The sequence below is a fragment of the Oncorhynchus clarkii genome, chromosome 7, assembly GCF_045791955.1.
Source record: "Oncorhynchus clarkii lewisi isolate Uvic-CL-2024 chromosome 7, UVic_Ocla_1.0, whole genome shotgun sequence".
NCBI classification, from domain to species: domain Eukaryota; kingdom Metazoa; phylum Chordata; class Actinopteri; order Salmoniformes; family Salmonidae; genus Oncorhynchus; species Oncorhynchus clarkii.
Genome location: NC_092153.1, coordinates 82,380,900 through 82,398,869, shown reverse-complemented (window position 1 = coordinate 82,398,869; position 17,970 = coordinate 82,380,900). Strand labels below are relative to the sequence as shown.

Sequence of the window (17,970 nt, the reverse complement as noted above, 5' to 3'; positions counted from 1 at the left end):
CTAGTAACCGAAAGGGTGCAAGATCGAATCCTCGAGCCGACAAGGTACAAATCTGTCGTTCTGCCCCTGAACAGGCAGTAAACCCACTGTTCCTAGGCCGTCATTGAAAATAAGAAATTGTTCTTAACTGACTTGCCTAGTTAAAAAATAAAAGAGCCTGGTTCCTCTCTAGGTTTCTTCATCATTTCTTGCCTTGTAAGGGAATTTTTCCTGGCCACTGTGTGTGCTTCTGCCTCTGTATTGCCTCTGCATTGCTTGCTCTTTGGGGTTTTCAGCTGGGTATCTGTTAAGCACTTTGGGGTTTTCGGCTGGGTATCTGTTAAGCACTTTGTGACAACTTTGTTTTCAAAATACTAGTCCAGTGGTATACTACGAAGCAAGCCAGATCTAGTCAGGCTTTTATAAAGCTAGCCAGCTTCAGTTAGCTTCACATTGCAGCTCAGGCTTCCTCCGTACCTCGACGGTGGATACCGGTTGTCTTTTAACTGCGCGTGAATTGCGAACTCTTCACTAAGACAACACTGGGAACCGTCAACCCCATCGGCGAGTCAGTACCACGTTTTAATTCTTGCAAACTCAGCAGGCTACGGTGTGAACTAGGCTTTTAAAAAGTGTAGTCTTTATTGTACTATTTTATCATTTAATGCCGTCTTTGGTGTACTGTGCTTATCCATGCACAGAGCACCTTTTTCCTCCACTCATATCAATAAAATCATTTTATAAAATCATATAAATGTTTTCCGGAACTTTTAAATGTCATCCCATCATTAGTAAATGGTATTTTAATATACACTGAAACTCACTTAGAGCTTTCATTCAATGCTCCAGCAGTAGCAATACAAGGATATAACTTCAATAGAAGAGACAGGAATGCTTATGGGGGAGGTGTTGATGGATCTACACTGTTCCAAAAAAAATAAAGGGAACACTAAAATAACACATCCTAGATCTGAATGAATGAAATATTCTTATTAAATACTTTTTTCTTTACATAGTTGAATGTTGCTGACCACAAAATCACACAAAAATTATCAATGGAAATCAAATTTATCAACCCATGGAGGTCTGGATTTGGAGTCACACTCAAAATTAAAGTGTATATATTTTTTAAATTACACAGAGAAAAAAAACGAACAAAAACCATTTGATTAATTAAATATGTAAAAATCGATCATCTTTCTTCAAAATGAAGAGGATGACGACGCAATCTTTCCGACAGGGATGGATTGTGGTCCTCAACTCGCGGCTCAGACACTTCCTTCAGGGTGAGTGGAGTTAGCCGTGAGTTAGCGTGCCCCGGTAGCAGGTTAGTAGTTCTGAAGGACACGTTGCTAATGGAAATTAACCTAGCGAAAAGCTGAGCCACTTTCGCGATTATCGGTTATCCCGAGTTGAAAGTCTTGTTGAACAAAGTTACCTCACCAACTCTTCAGACCTGCTTTGTTGTTTGGTTTCTCGTTAAAAAAAAAAAAATATATATATTTTTTTTATATCTCAACGAGACTAACCTGATTAAATAAAGATTAAGTAAAATAAAAAATAAAAATGGCGAATGTAAAAAGGGGGTTTATAAACATAAACGTGACATACTAGATGACGCCACATAGCTTAACCAACCTGCATCATGTCGTCCAGACAGTTGAAGATGTATTTACGAGCCTCCTTGGACTTGATGCCCATCTCAGCCTCGTGGTCCGAAGGGGCCTATTGAACAGACACACCAGGAACGTTACACTTGTTGTCGTCACCAAAAACTATATACTGATTCAATAAAAACTTATAAGGAAGTGCCCAGGAAAAACGTAGGTTTCTGTCTGCCCACGAACCCCACTAAAAACCCTGTTCACAGCAGTGTGTTGAGATGTGCTGATTCTGGCAAGAACGACTAGGTGAGCTTCCAAAATGGCAACCTGTTCCCAATATAGTACTGTTAACCAGGGCTCTGTAGTGCACTACTGTTAACCAGGGCTCTGAAGTACACTACTGTTAACCAGGGCTCTGTAGTACACTACTGTTAACCAGGGCTCTGTAGTACACTACTGTTAACCAGGGCTCTGTAGTACACTACTGTTAACCAGGGCTCTGTAGTACACTACTGTTAACCAGGGCTCTGAAGTACACTACTGTTAACCAGGGCTCTGAAGTACACTACTGTTAACCAGGGCTCTGAAGTACACTACTGTTAACCAGGGCTCTGTAGTACACTACTGTTAACCAGGGCTCTGTAGTACACTACTGTTAACCAGGGCTCTGAAGTACACTACTGTTAACCAGGGCTCTGTAGTACACTACTGTTAACCTGGGCTCTGAAGTACACTACTGTTAACCTGGGCTCTGTAGTACACTACTGTTAACCAGGGCTCTGAAGTACACTACTGTTAACCAGGGCTCTGTAGTACACTACTGTTAACCAGGGCTCTGAAGTACACTACTGTTAACCAGGGCTCTGTAGTACACTACTGTTAACCAGGGCTCTGAAGTACACTACTGTTAACCAGGGCTCTCTAGTACACTACTGTTAACCAGGGCTCTGAAGTACACTACTGTTAACCAGGGCTCTGTAGTACACTACTGTTAACCAGGGCTCTGTAGTACACTACTGTTAACCAGGGCTCTGAAGTACACTACTGTTAACCAGGGCTCTGTAGTACACTACTGTTAACCAGGGCTCTGTAGTACACTACTGTTAACCAGGGCTCTGAAGTACACTACTGTTAACCAGGGCTCTGTAGTACACTACTGTTAACCAGGGCTCTGTAGTACACTACTGTTAACCAGGGCTCTGTAGTACACTACTGTTAACCAGGGCTCTGTTGTACACTACTGTTAACCAGGGCTCTGTAGTACACTACTGTTAACCAGGGCTCTGTAGTACACTACTGTTAACCAGGGCTCTGTACTACACTACTGTTAACCAGGGCTCTGTTGTACACTACTGTTAACCAGGGCTCTGTAGTACACTACTGTTAACCAGGGCTCTGTAGTACACTACTGTTAACCAGGGCTCTGTAGTACACTACTGTTAACCAGAGCTCTGTAGTACACTACTGTTAACCAGTACACAACTGTTAACCAGGGCTCTGTAGTACACTACTGTTAACCAGGGCTCTGTAGTACACTACTGTTAACCAGGGCTCTGAAGTACACTACTGTTAACCAGGGCTCTGAAGTACACTACTGATAACCAGGGCTCTGAAGTACACTACTGTTAACCAGGGCTCTGTAGTACACTACTGTTAACCAGGGCTCTGTAGTACACTACTGTTAACCAGGGCTCTGTAGTACACTACTGTTAACCAGGGCTCTGTAGTACACTACTGTTAACCAGGGCTCTGTAGTACACTACTGTTAACCAGGGCTCTGAAGTACACTACTGTTAACCAGGGCTCTGAAGTACACTACTGTTAACCAGGGCTCTGTAGTACACTACTGTTAACCAGGGCTCTGTAGTACACTACTGTTAACCAGGGCTCTGAAGTACACTACTGTTAACCAGGGCTCTGTAGTACACTACTGATAACCAGGGCTCTGTAGTACACTACTGTTAACCAGGGCTCTGAAGTACACTACTGTTAACCAGGGCTCTGTAGTACACTACTGTTAACCAGGGCTCTGTAGTACACTACTGTTAACCAGGGCTCTGAAGTACACTACTGTTAACCAGGGCTCTGTAGTACACTACTGATAACCAGGGCTCTGTAGTACACTACTGATAACCAGGGCTCTGCGACAAGGTAGTGGTGGTATACAGAAGATAGCCCTATTTGGTGAAAGACCAAGTCCATATTATAGCAAGAACAGCTCATATAAGCAAAGAGAAACGACAGTCCATTATCACTCTAAGACATGAAGGTCAGTCAATACGGAACATTTCAAGAACTTTTAAAATTTCTTCAAATGCAGTTGCAAAAACCATCAAGCATTATGATGAAACTGTCTCTCATGAGGACCACCACAGGAAAGGAAGACCCAGAGTTACCTCTGCTGCAGAGAATAAGTTCATTAGAGTTAACTGGCTCTCATGAGGACTGCCACAGGAAAGGAAGACCCAGAGTTACCTCTGCTGCAGAGAATAAGTTCATTAGAGATAACTGGCTCTCATGAGGACCGCCACAGGAAAGGAAGACCCAGAGTTACCTCTGCTGCCGAGGATAAGTTCATTCGAGTTACCAGCCTCAGAAATTGCAGCCCAAATAAATGCTTCACGGAGTTCAAGTAACAGACACATCTCAACATCAACTGTTCCGAGGAGACTGGGTGAATCAGGCCTTCATGGTCTAATTGCTGCAAGGAAACCACCACTAAAGGACACCAATAAGAAGAAAAGACTGGCTTGGGCCAAGAAACACGAGCAATGGACATTAGACCGGTGGAAATCTGTCCTTTGGTCTGATGAGTCTAAATTTGAGATTTTTAGTTCCAACTGCAGTGTCTTTTGTGAGAAACAGAGTCGGTGAACAGATGATCTCTGCATGTGTGGTTCTCACCGTGAAGCATGGAGGAGGAGGTGTGATGGTGTGGGGGTGCTTTGCTGGTGACACTGTCAATGATTTATTTAGAATTCAAGGCACACTTAACCAGCATGGCTGGCACAGCAATGCTCCATCACATCTGGTCTGCACTTAGTGGGACTATCATTTGTTTTTCAACAGGACAATAACCCAACACACCTCCGGGCCTGTGTACGAGCTATTTGACCAAGAAGGAGAGTGATGGCGCGCATCCGTGCGTGATGTCGGTGTGTCGTGTACTGGAATTGAGTCGATACCTTGATTCTCCAGACGGGGTAGCTGGAGTCAGGTCCTCTCTTGAAGAAGCGGCTTGTCTTGGTGCCGGCACTCAGCAGGTACTCTGCAGGCAGGCCCTGGGTCTGGGAGATGTACCGGATCTAGCGGACGAGGACAGGAGGGGACATGTTAGATCATAGCATCATAACAGTTTTAAGATAAAATAAACGTGTCTCGGTGTGGTTGTGTGGTTCCTACCTGGTCGTACTCCGAGGCCCCGGGGTACAGGGGCCACCCCAGGAACAGCTCAGCTATAACGCAGCCCAGAGACCACATATCTATAGCCTCACAGAACGGCAAGCCCAGGATGATCTCTGGAGCCCTGAAAGAACGAAAACACGTCAACAACAACACAGGTAACATGCTCACACACTTAGTATGAAACAGTATATTGGGAAAGTGTTCAACTGTTGTGAAATAACCACCTGTGTTTTCTCTGTAGTCTCAGATTCTCACCGGTGGATGGAATGACTTACTTGTAAAGTCTGGTTCACCTGTACCAGTCATCATGTCATATACACCTGTACCAGTCATCATGTCATATACACCTGTACCAGTCATCATGTTATACAGTGCCTTGCGAAAGTATTCGGCCCCCTTGAACTTTGCGACCTTTTGCCACATTTCAGGCTTCAAACATAAAGATATAAAACTGTATTTTTTTGTGAAGAATCAACAACAAGTGGGACACAATAATGAAGTGGAACGACATTTATTGGATATTTCAAACTTTTTTAACAAATCAAAAACTGAAAAATTGGACGTGCAAAATTATTCAGCCCCTTTACTTTCAGTGCAGCAAACTCTCTCCAGAAGTTCAGTGAGGATCTCTGAATGATCCAATGTTGACCTAAATGACTAATGATGATAAATACAATCCACCTGTGTGTAATCAAGTCTCCGTATAAATGCACCTGCACTGTGATAGTCTCAGAGGTCCGTTAAAAGCGCAGAGAGCATCATGAAGAACAAGGAACACACCAGGCAGGTCCGAGATACTGTTGTGAAGAAGTTTAAAGCCGGATTTGGATACAAAAAGATTTCCCAAGCTTTAAACATCCCAAGGAGCACTGTGCAAGCGATAATATTGAAATGGAAGGAGTATCAGACCACTGCAAATCTACCAAGACCTGGCCGTCCCTCTAAACTTTCAGCTCATACAAGGAGAAGACTGATCAGAGATGCAGCCAAGAGGCCCATGATCACTCTGGATGAACTGCAGAGATCTACAGCTGAGGTGGGAGACTCTGTCCATAGGACAACAATCAGTTGTATATTGCACAAATCTGGCCTTTATGGAAGAGTGGCAAGAAGAAAGCCATTTCTTAAAGATATCCATAAAAAGTGTTGTTTAAAGTTTGCCACAAGCCACCTGGGAGACACACCAAACATGTGGAAGAAGGTGCTCTGGTCAGATGAAACCAAAATGTAACTTTTTGGCAACAATGCAAAACGTTATGTTTGGCGTAAAAGCAACACAGCTCATCACCCTGAACACACCATACCCACTGTCAAACATGGTGGTGGCAGCATCATGGTTTGGGCCTGCTTTTCTTCAGCAGGGACAGGGAAGATGGTTAGAATTGATGGGAAGATGGATGGAGCCAAATACAGGACCATTCTGGAAGAAAACCTGATGGAGTCTGCAAAAGACCTGAGACTGGGACGGAGATTTGTCTTCCAACAAGACAATGATCCAAAACATAAAGCAAAATCTACAATGGAATGGTTCAAAAATAAACATATCCAGGTGTTAGAATGGCCAAGTCAAAGTCCAGACCTGAATCCAATCGAGAATCTGTGGAAAGAACTGAAAACTGCTGTTCACAAATGCTCTCCATCCAACCTCACTGAGCTCGAGCTGTTTTGCAAGGAGGAATGGGAAAAAATTTCAGTCTCTTGATGTGCAAAACTGATAGAGACATACCCCAAGCGACTTACAGCTGTAATCGCAGCAAAAGGTGGCGCTACAAAGTATTAACTTAAGGGGGCTGAATAATTTTGCACGCCCAATTTTTCAGTTTTTGATTTGTTAAAAAAGTTTGAAATATCCAATAAATGTCGTTCCACTTCATGATTGTGTCCCACTTGTTGTTGATTCTTCACAAAAAAATACAGTTTTATATCTTTATGTTTGAAGCCTGAAATGTGGCAAAAGGTCGCAAAGTTCAAGGGGGCCGAATACTTTCGCAAGGCACTGTATACCTGTACCAGTCATCATGTTATGTCATGTCATGTTATTACATGGGTAATAGGGTGTATTACTGACTTAAGGGCGATCACGATGGCAGCCAGCCTCAACCCATTGGACACAAACTACACTATACACTACACTTAAAATATCAACTGATCAGAACAGGTGTATATACACCTGTACCAGTCATCATGTTATATGCACCTGTACCAGTCATCATGTTATATATACCTGTACCAGTCATCGTGTTATATACATACACCTGTACCAGTCATCATGTTATAAATACCTGTACCAGTCATCATGTTATATGCACCTGTACCAGTCATCATGTTATATACATACACCTGTACCAGTCATCATGTTATATATACCTGTACCAGTCATCATGTTATATACACCTGTACCAGCTATTACTCACTGATGCAAACATGCTGTGTCACACACACACACCTGCAAAGAAAACCCCAATATGAGGTGTAAAAACAGGTGAATCTACCTGTAGTATCGTGACTGCAGGTACGTTGAGCAGACAGCCTTGGAGACGTGTGAGGCTGAGCCGAAGTCGATGACCTTGACCCTGTAGGGCTGTCTGAGTGGATCCACCAGCATGATGTTCTCTGGCTTCAGGTCAGCATGGATCAGACCCAGAGACTTCAACTTCATCAGCGCCGTCGCCACCTGGTGGGGAAATAGACGTAGCACTGAAGAGTTAAACAGCTGTGTGCCAGCTATGGACACTGAAGGGTTAAACAGCTGTGTGCCAGCTATGGACACTGAAGGGTTAAACAGCTGTGTGCCAGCTATGGACACTGAAGGGTTAAACAGCTGTGTGCCAGCTATGGACACTGAAGGGTTAAACAGCTGTGTGCCAGCTAAGGACACTGAAGGGTTAAACAGCTGTGTGCCAGCTATGGACACTGAAGGGTTAAACAGCTGTGTGCCAGCTATGGACACTGAAGGGTTAAACAGCTGTGTGCCAGCTATGGACACTGACGGGTTAAACAGCTGTGTGCCAGCTATGGACACTGACGGGTTCACTCTTTTCAAAGAACATTTTACTAGGACTTTAATGACAATTTAAAGACACAAACACCTATTAAGGCTGACACACAGATCAAGTAAGGTAACATGCAATTGAGTTGTTTTGGAGAGTTATTTGAGTACAATGTATGATAAGGTAATAGCCAGGTAACAGGTTAATATGTAACAAATGACTCGTTCAGAATAAGCACCAGGTAATTGTCACATTGTCTCTGTGTCAATAAAGTTGTATTGTACTGTCACCTGTTGCAGTATGGGTCTGATGTGTTGTAGCGGCAAGGGGCTGAACTTGCTGTGCTTCAGGAAGTCATACAGGTTCTGCTCCAGCATCTCGAACACCAGGCAGGTGTGACCTTTGTGTTGGAAACACTCGTAGGAACGCACAAAGTTAAACTCGTCGGCGTTCTCCGCGCTCAGACGGTTCAGGATGCCCACCTGGGAACAGACAGAATGACAAACCTTGACACTCTAGTTCTGTACATTTTAGTCATAGTCTAGCTCAAGTTGAGCTTGAATTTCATCTTGAAAGCCAATAGATAATCTATCAATTAAATTGATCTAGTACCTCAACATACTAAACAGTCAGTCCTATCTATTATAGAAGTAGGTGCGTCCCAATAACATCTCATTTCTCCTGAAGTGTGCACTCAGTCAATACTTCACACAAATCTAAAAAGCATTGGATTGGTGGAGGCATGGGTTAGTGGGGCATTACCCCATATTTTTTTTATACCAGTTATTTCCTTTCAAATCAGTGAAGGAAAAGTTAACAACGTAGGGAGGAAGGAAAGATGAATTGGGACTTCGCCCTGGTCTCGTGCTTGCATATGGTAATGACAGGAGGAGTTTAAAGAGGAACTACACCCGCTGATTCGGCCTCGTTTCTTTTGGCTTGCTCTTCAAGAAATGCTGGCGGCCGTGACAGAAGCCAAACAAGAGTTGGCTTGGGGGTGTGGTTTGATGTGGGTGTGTCCTTGCCACCACCAAGACACACCCCTCTGTCAGAACCTCGCCCACAGCGGTTTCCTCTCCACTCAGTCACAACTAACAAACTTCCTGCAGGTTGAGCTCAGTAACTACAGGCAGATAGATGTATAAGATAAGATCCCCGGAGGAAACTTCGGGTCAGTAGCCTCCAGAGTAAACTACGTTTTGTTTTTTATAAATAATGTTCAACTGGAGTAACAGGTCCATGTGGAATAAACAACCCTTTACGTAATACCATAGAAAGAAGCAGTGTTCTGCTAATATAATGTTCACCTTTCATTCCCAGCCGATACAGATACGGTGCCCGTCAGCATTTTGTCTGGTGGTAATGGGGTTACCATGGTAACATGTCAGAGCGGTCATAACTTCCTGTGTGGCGTCTCGTATACAACCGTTGTTCCCTGATCCTGGTTCAGAATACACAGGGTTTCTCCCTCCCATAATGACTGATACCTGATCCTGGTCCAGAATACACAGGGTTTCTCCCTCGAAATATTGACTGATACCTGATCCTGGTCCAGAATACCCAGGGTTTCTCCCTCCCCATATTGACTGATACCTGATCCCGGTCCAGAATACACAGGGTTTCTCCCTCCCATATTGACTGATACCTGATCCTGGTCCAGAATACCCAGGGTTTCTCCCTCCCATATTGGCTGATACCTGATCCTGGTCCAGAATACACAGGGTTTCTCCCTCCCCATATTGACTGATCCTGGTTCAGAATACACAGGGTTTCTCCCTCCCCATATTGACTGATACCTGATCCTGGTACAGATTACACTGGGTTTCTCGCTCCACATATTGACTGATCCTGGTCCAGAATACACAGGGTTTCTCCCTCCTCATATTGACTGATACCTGATCCTGGTCCAGAATACACAGGGTTTCTCCCTCCCATATTGACTGATACCTGATCCTGGTCCAGAATACACAGGGTTTCTCCCTCCCCATATTGACTGATCCTGGTCCAGAATACACAGGGTTTCTCCCTCCCCATATTGACTGATACCTGATCCTGGTCCAGAATACACAGGGTTTCTCCCTCCCCATATTGACTGATCCTGGTACAGAATACACAGGGTTTCTCCCTCCTCATATTGACTGATACCTGATCCTGGTACAAAATACACAGGGTTTCTCCCTCCGATATTGACTGATACCTGATCCTGGTCCAGAATACACAGGGTTTCTCCCTCCCCATATTGACTGATCCTGGTTCAGAATACACAGGGTTTCTCCCTGCACATATTGACTGATCCTGGTTCAGAATACACAGGGTTTCTCCCTCCTCATATTGACTGATACCTGATCCTGGTACAAAATACACAGGGTTTCTCCCTCCGATATTGACTGATACCTGATCCTGGTCCAGAATACACAGGGTTTCTCCCTCCCCATATTGACTGATCCTGGTACAGAATACACAGGGTTTCTCCCTCCTCATATTGACTGATACCTGATCCTGGTACAAAATACACAGGGTTTCTCCCTCCGATATTGACTGATACCTGATCCTGGTCCAGAATACACAGGGTTTCTCCCTCCCCATATTGACTGATCCTGGTTCAGAATACACAGGGTTTCTCCCTGCACATATTGACTGATCCTGGTTCAGAATACACAGGGTTTCTCCCTCCTCATATTGACTGATACCTGATCCTGGTCCAGAATACACAGGGTTTCTCCCTGCACATATTGACTGATCCTGGTCCAGAATACACAGGGTTTCTCCCTCCCCATATTGACTGATACCTGATCCTGGTCCAGAATACACAGGGTTTCTCTCTCCTCATATTGACTGATCCTGGTCCAGAATACACAGGGTTTCTCTCTCCTCATATTGACTGATACCTGATCCTGGTCCAGAATACACAGGGTTTCTCTCTCCTCATATTGACTGATCCTGGTCCAGAATACACAGGGTTTCTCTCTCCTCATATTGACTGATCCTGGTCCAGAATACACAGGGTTTCTCTCTCCTCATATTGACTGATCCTGGTCCAGAATACACAGGGTTTCTCCCTCCACATATTGACTGATACCTGATCCTGGTCCAGAATACACAGGGTTTCTCACTCCCCATATTGACTGATACCTGATCCTGGTCCAGAATACACAGGGTTTCTCCCTCCACATATTGACTGATACCTGATCCTGGTCCAGAATACACAGGGTTTCTCCCTCCTCATATTGACTGATCCCTGATCCTGGTCCAGAATACACAGGGTTTCTCCCTCCTCATATTGACTGATACCTGATCCTGGTTCAGAATACACAGGGTATCTCTTTCCCCATATTGACTGATACCTGATCCTGGTCCAGAATACACAGGGTTTCTCCCTCCCATATTGACTGATACCTGATCCTGGTACAGAATACACAGGGTTTCTCCCTCTACATATTGACTGATACCTGATCCTGGTCCAGAATACACAGGGTTTCTCCCTCCACATATTGACTGATCCTGGTCCTGGTCCAGAATACACAGGGTTTCTCCCTCCCCATATTGACTGATCCTGGTCCAGAATACACAGGGTTTCTCTCTCCCCATATTGACTGATACCTGATCCTGGTCCAGAATACACAGGGTTTCTCCCTCCACATATTGACTGATACCTGATCCTGGTTCAGAATACACAGGGTTTCTCCCTCCCCATATTGACTGATCCTGGTCCAGAATACACAGGGTTTCTCCCTCCACATATTGACTGATACCTGATCCTGGTGCAGAATACACAGGGTTTCTCCCTCCCCATATTGACTGATACCTGATCCTGGTGCAGAATACACAGGGTTTCTCCCTCCCATATTGACTGATACCTGATCCTGGTTCAGAATAGACAGGGTTTCTCCCTCCCCATATTGACTGATACCTGATCCTGGTCCAGAATACACACTGTTTCTCCCTCCCCATATTGACTGATAAAATGCAATAATAAAAAAATACAATGTACAAACTAAAAGATGTCAACTAGAAGTTTAATGCAGTGACAGGTTTCTTTTCCATTCCCGAGACATCAAACCCGTCTGGACGTCATCCCGCAAGTCTCCATAGATCCAGCTGTGAACCCAGTTGTTGTGAACCCAGTTGTTGTGAACCCAGTTGCTGTGAACCCAGTTGTTGTGAACCCAGTTGAGTTGCTGTGAACCCAGTTGTTGTGAACCCAGTTGCTGTGAACCCAGTTGTTGTGAACCCAGTTGTTGTGAACCCAGTTGCTGTGAACCCAGTTGCTGTGAACCCAGTTGCTGTGAACCCAGTTGTTGTGAACCCAGTTGTTGTTCTATGACCAACGGCAGCTAGGACCGATGCTATCTGACAAACAAACGTGTCCTCTTGTTTGAAGTTTGAACCGGTCAGACTAAACCTAACTAAATTATGTTCTCCCCACGGAAAACCGCTGGTGAGCAGGCAAAGAGGCTGGCAGAGTAGATCAGCTCCTGGCCCGTCATCAAAGACACTGGTCGATCACACAAAACCAAGAAATCCACTTCTGTCATTATAGGGTAATTGTGTGTAGATGGGTGAGAAAATATATACTTTATGCATTTTTTTTATTTTTTATTCAAGCTGGAACACAACATGTGGAAGACATCAATGGGTATGAACAATTATGAACACTAATTATAATCCATCCAAACTACTAGGCCTCGCTCAAATGTACATGTAACCGGATGAGAAATGGCTAGCTAGTTAGCAAGGTGCGCGCTAATAGCGTTTCAATCGGTGACGTCACGCGCTCCGAGACCTTGAAGTAGTGGTTCCCCTTTGCCCTGCTTTTGTATAAGGGATGGGTAACGATGCTTCGAGGGTGGCTGTTGTGCAGAGGGTCCCTGGTTTGAGCGAAGGTAGGGGCGAAGAGAAGAACGGAAGCTATAACTGTTACATATTAAACAATCCATGAAATAAACCAGGATGCCTAATAGAATTGTTCTGGGGGAAAAAATGCCTCAGTAGTAGATTGATACACTGTATATATGGATCATATTTACATAGGCAGGCTACTTTTTTATGCCAGACAAAACCGGAGGATATTAAAACAAGCGCTTTCTGGTCACTAATGTCGATATGTGCGCCAATGTTGATGAATTGTCATTGGTCAACATTCAAGGCGCGGAGCTTTTTGGTTCTGAAGCACAGAGATGTTTTTTTGAAACAAGAATTTGGTGCAATTTTATTTTACCTTTATTTAACTAGGCAAGTCAGTTAATTAAGAACAAATTCTTATTTTCAATGACGGCCTAGGAACAGTGGGTTAACTGCCTGTTCAGGGTCAGAACGACAGATTTGTACCGTGTCAGCTCGGGGGTTTGAACTTGCAACCTTCCAGTTACTAGTCTAACCACTAGGCTACCCTGCCGCTACCCTGTCGCAATGCCGTAGGGTCTATGTTAGTTACCAGATCGAATATGCAAAGGTATAAATAGAAAATACAAATGGTAGGCTAATAGCCTATTAAAATATGTACAGCATATAAAATAAATCCCATTCCGTTTCACACCGACGGCCCCAAAAACCCTTCTCACTAGGCTAGCTCATCCGAAATGTGTTGATTGACAGTCTGCTGGTCCAATCAGCGGGCTGAATGTGCGTTTCACTAACCAGTTAGTTGTACTTTTTTTTTTTTTTTTGCAAGCGCATAGCTGCAGCTACTGTCTCCAGCTGCTTGGAGTAACTACGTCGACTCTGTGCAACACAACAAGTAACAAAACATTACAAAAACCTGGTCAGATAATTTCAAGTCATCCGTCTCTAGATATTATATTTTTCTATGAAGCCGAGTTTTAAGTCATCAAATTTGTGACTCGAGTCCAGGTCATGTGACTCGAGTCCAGGTCATGTGACTCGAGTCCAGGTCATGTGACTCGAGTCCAGGTCATCTACAGAGAGGGTATGTCTGCGTGATGCTGCGGGTCCCCTTTTCTGGTCTTCTCCCTGTTGCATGTTGGGCTGCAAACTGGATCCGTCTCGAACAACTGCAGCAGGCGATCCTCGTACACAATGTGGTGGTGTTGACACGGAGGGCCTGTGACAGGGTGATACAATAGACACGTGGTTAAATTGCATTTTGTTAGAAAAGGACAAAGATTTTTTGATAATGTACTTCACAACCAATATGACTCTGACTGGTTGTATCTGCTGGTTTGAGGAACTAACCTTGGTCTGTCATCAGGGCAGTAACCTCAGTAAAGACATTTCTAAATCGTCACTAGTTACCACAGCCACAAACCACAACCATTTCTAAACATTTTTAAAATGTGATTTCAAAACCTAACCACAAAGCTAACCTTATGCCTAACCTCAAATCAAAACCCAAAAAAGCAACCAAAAAAAGAAATTTGTTTTTCATGATTTGTTACATTATAGCCAATTTTGACTTTGTGTCTGTGGTAAATCCTAATTGCATGCGTTTACAGATGTAGACTGGCTGCTTGTAGCCTCAGATGGGACTAGAGTCAGGTGGCTGACGACTTTGCGGTTTGATGCTCCAAATTCACTGTATAAATCCGACTCCGTGGTGAGGTTGTTACGACCAGAGTTGCACCCATTATTTAGTTTTGCCTTTTAAGACAATATACACTTGTATGAGCCACAAACTAACTTGCAAATCGGACTTGCATGCTAACGTTAGCTAGCTAGCTAGCTACCTAACCTGTAACTAGCTTGCAACTCGGACTTGCATGCTAACGTTAGCTAGCTAGCTAGCTACCTAACCTGTAACTAGCTTGCAACTCGCTAGCATGATCAAATAACAACATTAAATCACCAGCAGTATCTAGACAATACACAAACTGGTAGGAGCACGATTTAACTAACATTGTAATGAGACAGCTGGCTAGCTAGTTAAGACTTACGTTAGCTAAAATGTCAGCTAAGCCTGCCCCTGTTTTATCTATAAAAAATATATAATGTTTTAAAGATAGCTACCAACATAACCAGCAATAACATTATCGAACGTTGTTAACAAAGTCATACCAGGGAGGTCATTATCTCTGGTTATACTCACCACCACCAGACGAGCGCCATCCACCTGTTCCGCATAGTCAGAATCCTCCGGCAGGACATGCAAACCACATAACTTTGGCTGTGGAGGCATGGTCACGATCTGCCTTCCGTTGAACGTGTTGGGGGAAGGGGGCCCATTCAATGAATGGAAGCAGGCAGACCGGGGGCAATTTGCACGTGGAGCTTGGCCAAAGGGGGCATGATTTTGTTAACAATTTTAATCCAAACCCCAATCTTCATCTGGCCCATAATTCCAACCATACAACGACAACAGGCCTAGGGATATATATACACAGAGAATATAAAACATTAGGAACACCTTTCCATGACAGACTGACCGGGCGACAGCTATGATCCCTTGTTGATGTTATTTGTTAAATTCACTACCAGATCAATGTAGATGAAGGGGAGGAGACATGTTAAAAGAAGGATTTTTAAGCCTTGAGACGGTCTGTTTTCTCTCATGTATTAAGAAGCCAGTGTTTTTCCTCTCGTTGTTTCTGAGTAACTTGGGTCACGCGGCCAAAGACAAAGAGCCTCAGACTGACTGACCACGTTTTTTTTTTGGTCCACCCTGTTCTTTTCCTATCTTTCAACGACCGTGTGGAGATATGAAGAGAACAGAGGTCAGCTTGAGCAGCAGTTATCACACACACACACACTCACTCACTCACTCACTCACTCGCTCGCGCACACACACACACACACACACACACACACACACAGTCCACAGAGACACACACAGACACACACACTCTCACTCACTCACTCTCACACTCTCACACTCACTCACACACACAGTTACAGTCCACAGACACACACACACACACACAGTCCACAGAGACACACACACACACACAGGTTGTATTTTTCCTATAAAGGCTGAGACCCAAATCTTGTTTGTTGGGCTCTTAACGCTGCACTGTTGAGTGGATTGTTAACCAGCTCCAGATTTGCAAATCTTATAATACATTATATAATATTATAGTAAACAACATATAGGGCTTAACATAGAACCACTTTAAGAACAACACTAAGAACAATACATTTTTTTTAGGCCAAGCAAATGATAGTAGGACAAACACATATCAGTCAGTCAGTCATAGTAAGTACACTTCCCCTCAATAAAAAAAAAGCTAGCAGCAAAGTCATAGCTAGTAAAGGGGAAAAAGCTTGGACAAGAGACCCGAGGTGGCAGGAAGGAAGGCTCAGGGTGTGGTGAAGGGTTTGAGCATAGCCTGAAAGTAAGGAGGGACAGTTCCACTTGCTGTGGTGGCTATTCAGCAGCCTGATGGTCTGGGGGTAAAAACTATCAGCCAGCAGGTAGCCTAGTGGTTAGAGCGTTGGGCCAGTAACCAAAAGTTTGCTAGATCGAATCCCCGAGCTGACAAGGTACAAATCTGTCATTCTGCCCATGAACAAGGCAGTTAACCCTGTGTTCTTAGGCCGTCATTGTAAATGTGAATTTGTTCTTAAGTGACTTGCCTAGATAAATAAAGGTTAAATAAAAAAATTAAGCCTGACAGTTTTTTGCCACGATGCTGCTATGTCTGAGTGATGGAAGCGGGGAGAACAGGCCATGACTCGGGTCCCTGATGTGTCCTGGAGGCCAGGCAGTGAGCGTACCAGCCTCTGTAGCACCTTGCGGTCTGCGGCGGTGCCGTACCAGGCGGTGTTGCACCCTGATAGTATGCTCTCGATGGTGCTCCTGTAGAACACTGAGGAGCCTCAGGGACATGACGAATTTCTTCAGTATCCTAAGTTGAAGAGTTGCTGTTGTGCCTGTAGAACACTGAGGAGCCTCAGGGACATGACAAATTTCTTCAGTATCCTAAGTTGAAGAGTTGCTGTTGTGCCTGTAGAACACTGAGGAGCCTCAGGGACATGACAAATTTCTTCAGTATCTTAAGTTGAAGAGTTGCTGTTGTGCCTGCACCACGGTGTCCATGTGGTTTGACCAGTACAGCTCATTCGGAGATGTGTACGCAGAAGAACTTAAGTTTTTGGTCGTCTCCACGGCAGCCCCGTTGATGAGAATGGGGGCATGCCCAGCCTGGTTTGTCCTGAAGTGCGCAATCAGCTCCTTTGTTTTTCTGACGTTGAGGGAGTTGTTTACCTGGTTGTTTACCTGGCACCATGCCGTCAGAGTGCCTACCTCCTCCCTGTAGACAGTTTCATTGTTGTTGGTAATCAGGCCTACTACGGTCGTCTTGTAAGAGAACTTAATGGAGTTGGAACTGTGCGAGGCCACGCAGTCGTGGGTATACAGGGAGTACAGGAGGGGACCGAGGACGTACCCTTGTGGGGCCCCCCTGAGTTGAGGATCATTGTGGAGGAGGTAATGTGGCCTACCTCCTCCACTTGGGGGCGTCTCGGCAGGATGTCCAGGGCCCAGCTGCATAGGGAGGAGTTCACTCCCTTGGCCGTTAGTTTTGTGGTGAGCTTAGAGGGCACTATGGTATTGAAGGTTGAGCTGTAGTCAATGGAACAGCACCCTCGCATATGCTTTCCTTTTGTCTAGGTGCGTGAAGGCAATGTGCAGTGCAATGGCGATTGTGTCATCCTTGGATCTGTCAAGGGCCGGCAGCCAAATTGGAAAGAGTCGAGTGTGTCGGGGAGGGAGGTGGTTTTGTGGACTTTGAATCACTTCATGATGAAGGAAATGAGTTCTACTGGTCAGTTGTCATTCAGTTCGGTTACTTTCCCTTTCTTGGGAACGGGGATGATAGCGGACATCTTGAAGCAGGTGTGGATGGTGTTCTGTGCTCGAGGGAGATTGAAAATTCCAGAAAACACAACACCCCTTGAACTCTGAGGGCGTGGCTTTTGGATGCAGTCTCGGTCGGCAGCCCTGCGAGGGTTAACTTGTTTGAATGACTTACACACGTCCTCTGTGGAGACCGTAAGTACCTATCCCTCTTTGCCCCCGGGGGATTTTCCTCGGCCGCTCA

At 44.7% G+C, this 17,970-nt stretch overlaps 1 protein-coding gene across 3 annotated transcripts in view; it reads right to left on the bottom strand.

Moving 5' to 3' along the window:
• LOC139413911 (homeodomain interacting protein kinase 1b) overlaps window positions 1-17,970 on the bottom strand; it is a 67,179-nt gene that overhangs the window by 41,324 nt on the left and 7,885 nt on the right. For all 3 annotated transcript variants that reach the window (XM_071161763.1, XM_071161765.1, XM_071161766.1), the window contains exons 3-7: window positions 8,269-8,460; window positions 7,481-7,662; window positions 4,986-5,109; window positions 4,769-4,888; window positions 1,618-1,704 (exon numbers count right to left, since the gene is read on the bottom strand). In XM_071161763.1, coding sequence (XP_071017864.1) covers window positions 1,618-1,704; window positions 4,769-4,888; window positions 4,986-5,109; window positions 7,481-7,662; window positions 8,269-8,460 — 705 coding nt within the window. The remainder of the gene's footprint in view (window positions 1-1,617; window positions 1,705-4,768; window positions 4,889-4,985; window positions 5,110-7,480; window positions 7,663-8,268; window positions 8,461-17,970) is intronic.